Source organism: Silene latifolia, chromosome 10 (genome assembly GCF_048544455.1).
Source record: "Silene latifolia isolate original U9 population chromosome 10, ASM4854445v1, whole genome shotgun sequence".
Taxonomy (NCBI): Eukaryota; Viridiplantae; Streptophyta; class Magnoliopsida; order Caryophyllales; family Caryophyllaceae; genus Silene; species Silene latifolia.
Genome location: NC_133535.1, coordinates 50,890,322 through 50,896,922, shown reverse-complemented (window position 1 = coordinate 50,896,922; position 6,601 = coordinate 50,890,322). Strand labels below are relative to the sequence as shown.

Below are 6,601 nucleotides of genomic sequence, written 5' to 3'. Positions count from 1 at the left end.
AATCAACAAACAGGTTAGTACCTAACAAAGAGCAAACACAAAGAGACTACAACATAAGGTCCTAAGTCTACCCATCTTACCCATCTCTCAAGTTTATTATTTTAAGGTCAAGTTGTTTATATTGGGGTGCACAAACGTGCGTCGGGAGCAAATATGCTCTGATACCAACTGTGACATCCTCATTTATTGCGGAAAAATAAACACGTAATTCTAGAATAAAACTGCATGGATATGTTTGTAATAGGTTCATTTGGGTAAAAACCTGTAATTTTTAAAACCTGAACCTGTTATAAAGATATCCAAATTGGAAGGTGTCAAACATACAAGGTCTAACTAGAAGTTTCACAACATAACCATCGCTAAAGTCGCGAATAGCAAATTATACAACCAAATGTAAAAGAGGGAGACATATGTCCCTAAAATGTATGTGACATAAAAAAGGTTTAAGGGTCACAATAAAATAAAACCAGTCTAGGTCCCAAGGTTACTTTGCTCGCTAGCTCGTCCATGTACCCCATATATGCATCACCTACCTGTCATTCGCATTTTATACAAATACGAAAGCCACGATCGTGGGGAGTAACTCCGAGTTCTCCCGACCCACGAAATGTCATAATTAATATAACATGTAAACATAAGAATATGAATATGAATAACACATAGCCTTAGCATATAGATGCTAGACAATCGTGCTTATCATGTGAACAACAATATAACAACACATAGTCCTAGCCAGAATACTAGACCGACTCATACTACACTATCATGTGAATCACATAACATCCAGGAATCCAAACTCTATCAACCATAGTCGGCTTGCATCTCACCTTCTATGATTCATAGAATCACCATACAAGAAAAGGGCAATATATCAAAGACAGGCATAAGTTCTTAGTACCGTCAATAGTCACTCTGTAACTCGAGTCTATACCACGAGGTATGGAAGGTAATCGAACCGGTATCTTGGCTCAGCGGTTAATATTAATAAAACATGGCCAAGACACAACACAACCCTAGCCTAAAATCTGCGCAGACCTAGACATGCGGATACACACCACCACACCCAAGACCCACAATTTTTCTAAAACAAAGTGAGTACCCTAAGGAGTCCACCAAAGGGTTGGCTAGTACTTAAGCTGACCACTTACTATCAAAATAAGTAACGAGGTCATGCCCCAACTTGGATATAAATCCACTAGTCAGAAACACAAAGGCTATTAAGCAGTGAACATATACTCGTCAGAGACTATAAAGACCTATCTATGATGAAGGCCGAAATACTCACCTAGGACCTAGTCCCGACTAGTCCCAGACTTGAATACTTTAGCCCACACCACACAAGACAAATAGGACACCCACTTAACCATAAGAGGGCAAAGAGTCCAACTTACCAACATAAATGCTAACATTCTATCATGTGAAAGGCTATATAAATGTCTATTCAAATGAGACAATCCAACAATATCCTCAATATCAATAATAATCCAAACTCCAGCTAACCATTAATCTCATAATTCATGAGAACAAGCTAAAATGGCAACAAGGCAAGAAGACTCAAGTATAAGGCACCCAAAGCATCCAACAACCAACATGTGAAATGATAATTACAAATATCAAGGCATAACATAAAACATCCAATCTCACCTCAAAGACAAACCCTCGACCCGAGTCCCGCGACGGGTCATCGGTCAAATCGAGGTCGATGGTTTAAACCTAGTTTGACCAAACTCGTTGGTCAATCTGCCCACTCGAGTCTTGGCACGCTTTGGCCCAAATTACAAATTTTATCGCAATATTATTCTCATGCTATTTCTAATTTCTATCATGTGAAAAACGAAAGTAACACATTATCAATCACCTAAACACTTAACAAACAACAGGCACACATTAACTACTAATGTGACATTAATTCGTCGAGTAACTCGGAATAGTTACCTTACGCTAGCAAAGAGACAAGTAATAACTTGAGAAAGCTTCTAAAACCCAAAATTACTCTTCATCTTCAACCACATATGAGTCACCTAAAATAATTATGTGAAAGGACGATATTAACGAATTATCGTTATATAAAATATGAGACGGGATTTAAATAACTCGAATAACTCAAACTTGTCTTATAATAATAAATATTCCATTATATAATTTAACATGCCGGTTAAATAAAATATTATGAGTGACGATGAATAATTTACGTTATATGAAATTACGGAATAACATGTGGCCAACTCAAGTGATTCATTTACGAGCCCAAAAAGCAAACTAAGAGAGGCCCAAGAAATTAATCATGTGGAGTCCAACAATTTACTCATATCAAATCCAACAATTGAAAATGTGATAACATTATTAAATCACATCGCACCAAATGATAAAATTCCGTTTATTTAAGTAGGATAGCGAAAGTGCTCATTCCAACAATATCATAACCTCATTCTGTTCATGATAATAACTAATTGATGAGAAGAATTTAATATTGACATCTTCTCCAATAATAGGTATACCTAGACTACTAATATCCTAAATGTGAAACCTATTCCATTCATGCAGCTCTGGTTGATTAAGGAGGGCCTAATCTATAAGGATAAGGTCCTTAGAGATTATGTGAGCAATTCACCCGTACAAGCTAAGCTACTACCAATTGCATGCATCATAAATAAAAAGGAAAGTGCATAAGCGAGACGTAAATTAAAACGATAATCCCATATACACAAACGACCAAATTTCGTCCAGACAGTCCGAACAACTCCTCCACGACTGCTCAACAGCCCAGAAAACAGTTTGCTCAATCACATTAAAACAGTCCCGAAAATGCACAGAAAACCGTCCCACATCAGTCACTCTTACGCCCCAAAAACAGTCCCGAAAGGCACCATTTTATCAAAAAAATCGACTCAAAAAAAGTCCACTTTCCGTCTTAAAACAGTCCGAAACTTACACCCAAATACTCTTAGTGGGTTCCGATATGAAGCTTGGAAAACAACCCACCAAACGCAAGATAATCAACATGACTATTTTGAATATGTACTCCAACATTCATGTGACTATATATGACACTAAATAATCTTATCACCAATTGTTGATGATATTAACTATCACATTAATTGGATTCTTTTGAAGACGATAAGCTGTTTAATGCTAAATTTGTTCTCAGCAATATTAAGTGTATTTGGACCACTTTTACAACTTGATGAGTTTTGTAATAACTTGGCTTCATTAACAATTGATGCACGCATACATATACCGTAGTAGTAACAAAAAAAATCATCACCAAGAATCGAGTGATAACCAAGCAACAAGCCAAACCGAGCATAGAGACAGAATGGACGCGATAAAATTTAGCATACAAATGAGAAAAAGTATAAAGGACCGAACTTTATCAGACAAGGACATGGAAACGACATGTAAGACGGAAATTTCGAGATTATTGTCGAGTAACCTTTCACCGTTACCTTATAACTTCCTCAATGAGCACGATTTCCGACTCAAACTGCTCCGGGTCTTCAATTCCTTCATAAAAGGGCAAGAAAACGGAATAAAGAAGCTAAAAGACGACACTTTTATAAGACGGCGAAAGACGAAACCACTACAAAAAGGAGACTTTCTTACCTTAAAAGAGGAGGAAGGAAAGGGGAAGAGAATGGTACAAAAATTATCGAATTTGGTTGAGAATGGAGGCGGGATCTGAGGTTTAAGGTGACGAAAATGGGGTAAACTGGTTTCACTGGTTGTTGGTTGTTGTTGCTGATAGAACGAAAGAGGAAAGGAAGAAATGAAAGGGGAAAGTGACGGGGGACGGGTGAGGGAGTAATAATAATAATAATAATAATAATAATAATAATAATAATAATAATAATAATAATAATAATAATAATAATAATAATAATACACCAGCTAACTTGCTAGCTACTAATTATACGTACGTTTCTTCATCGTTAAGTAATTTCGCTCGTTTTTTTAAAACCGCCTCGAGTTAATAAAATCGGTTTTTAGTAAAAGTTTCAGTAATAAAACGGAATTAATAATAAATAAATTTAATGAGTGAAAATAAAATAAACTCAGCTAGTTAACGTAAATAATACAATATCAGCTTGAATCGGAATTATTAGCGATTTTTACAAAACTAACGGATATTAATAAAAATTGCTAATTTAGTGAAATAAGCTCAAAATTGGACGGTTTCGTTCCCAAAATCCATCTCGGGTTCACTTAAAACAACTTTCATAAGGACTCGTAAAGAAACTGAAATTATTAAATAAATAAACTCGAACTAACTTTAAATAAACTTATTAATGATTATTAAAATTAACATATCGAATTATGATGAAATTAATTAATTAGCTAAGTATATATATATATAAATCGTTAAATGATGTAATTAAATTCAAAATAGCAATTAAAAGAATTTTATCCAACTTAATAAAATACGGGGTGTTACACAGCCGAACTTACCACTACATCAACATCTTGTAAACAGAGAGAAGAACCTAAAAATTTCTTGTGCTGATCAGATTGATTATAAAAGAGAGAATTCCTAACTTCCTCCAACTGTTCAACAACATCTCTATTATGCGGTTCAATCAAAATAGCCTTTTCCAAAGCACACTTAGCCTCTGCTAATCTATTCAAACCTCTAAGAGCTACAGCTGAACGGAAAAGAGCCTTAGCATTGCGAGGGAAGAAATTTAAAACCATTGAACAAATTATCAGAGCCCCATCAAAAGCGTGAAGCTTATTAGCGCAAGCAGCTAAATTAAGAGATAAGGAAACAGCCAGCGTTGTAAAAGATTGCAAATCACGATCAATTTTATCAGATAGAGCAGAACACAAAAGACGACAAGCTTTATCATAGCAATCAGCCGCAAAATCAAACTGATGCTGTCTAAAAAGGTTATTACCAAAGTCTTTAAGGGCATTAATCTTAGAAAGAGGAGAAGAATCCACCTGAGAAAGAGCTTTATGAAAAGCAGCATCATCATCCACCAACGGAGTACAACCATGGACAAAAACAAAGCAACGAAGAAATTCCGAACCAGATTCAGAAGCCATGATCGAAACAAACCAAAGCAAGGAAATCCCAAACAAAGAACCCAAACCAAAGCTAACAACAGATCAATCGGTTCCAAAGAGCAGACGAACTTTAAATTCAAACGGACGATCAATTGGAGTCGAAGATCTGATAAAGGAAAAGAGGGATATACTCAAAAAAGCGAAGAAGGGGAGAAAAGCCTCTCGCCGGCGAACTATGAAGGCGTGGTGAGGTCGCCAGCGAGAAGGCGGCTGAGATTTTGGGGATTTTTTGGGTTTTTAGGGTTCGTCGCTTTTTTGAGATGTTGGGGATTTTTTGGGATTTTTTCCTTTGCCAGTTTGTATTGTATAGTAGCTTTCATGTATATGAATTAGGAAAAATTACAAATAACCACCACGTATTTGCGGTTTTTTACAAATTACCACCATGTATTTGCGTTTTTACAAATAACACCCAAACTTCAACGTATATTCCCCAATCACCACCGTATTTTTATCCCGAGCATCGTTTTTCTTATTTCCCGACTTGTTTAGTTACGATTTATGCAACATACCAAAACTACCCTTAACAACTTACATTGACTGAATTATTAACCACCCTTGTAACATTTCCCCCTTTTGAATCTCATTTTCCCTATTTCCCCCAATTATTTCCAAACCTAAATCCCCAAATCCCTAATTTCCCATGTATGTTGCTACTATTTTCTTCTTTCATTTTTGCGTTCAATTCATTAGTTACTCTAGGTTTGTGTAATCAGTGTTTGCATTTAGTTTCGTCCTTCATTTTCGTCCATGATTATCGTCCCATAATCAGGATTTCGTCCCAGCTTTTCAAGTTTTTTTTTTTATTTGCACGATTTTGATGGCAAAAATACTTGTGTTTTTGTAGCACTATCATTCAAATTCATCTACAAAACGGGTTCTGGAACTTACTTGTCTTTTTTGGTTGGTTTTAGACGACCCTTATCATTCAAATTCATCTACAAAACGGGTTCCTTAGTGGTTGTTGCTTGTCGCCAATAACTAATTGACACAATTGGTTTTTGGTGGTTTAATCGACTGAATTTTTTTGAGAGATTGGGGGATTGAGTGATTTAGGGAGTTTATGCCATAGTTAATCGATTGAATTTAGGGAAGAAAGATGGAGTATGAAATTTGGGGATTTAGGGTTAGCTTTGAGTGTGTGTTTTAACTGTTTATTGATAAATCAATTGAACGGAGTATATGGAGCAGTGTGTATATTGCCATATTGGGTATGTTGTGTTTTAGTAAGTCATTAGGGGTAGTTTTGGTATTTTATGTAAAACGTCACTAAACAAGTCGAGAAATAAGAAAAACGATACTCGAGGTAAAAATACGGTGGTGATTTGGGAATATACATTGAAGTTTGGGCGTTATTTGTAAAAACTTCTGAAACCTGTAATTCTTGCGTCTGTTCAATTTTAGCACATACCCAAGAAACATTTAAGAGACGAGACATAATAATATTACCCGGTATAGGACTGTCCTGGAGTCCATTTTTGAAATAATGGTCAAAAATAAAAATTTGTCGTTTTGGGTCGGTTTTGAAAATATTTGT

General features: G+C 35.7%; 1 protein-coding gene across 1 annotated transcript; it reads right to left on the bottom strand.

Moving 5' to 3' along the window:
• Positions 1 to 4,428: 4,428 nt before the first annotated feature.
• On the bottom strand, positions 4,429 to 5,043 carry LOC141607573 (uncharacterized). Its single transcript, XM_074426925.1, has one exon. It carries the CDS (start codon positions 5,041 to 5,043, stop codon positions 4,429 to 4,431), a length of 615 nt encoding a protein of 204 aa, XP_074283026.1.
• Positions 5,044 to 6,601: the final 1,558 nt, after the last annotated feature.

Coding starts and splice junctions, on each gene's coding strand:
- LOC141607573 (XM_074426925.1), bottom strand. CDS start 5,043: ATGGCTTCTGAATCTGGTTCGGAATTTCTTCGTTGCTTTGTTTTTGTC.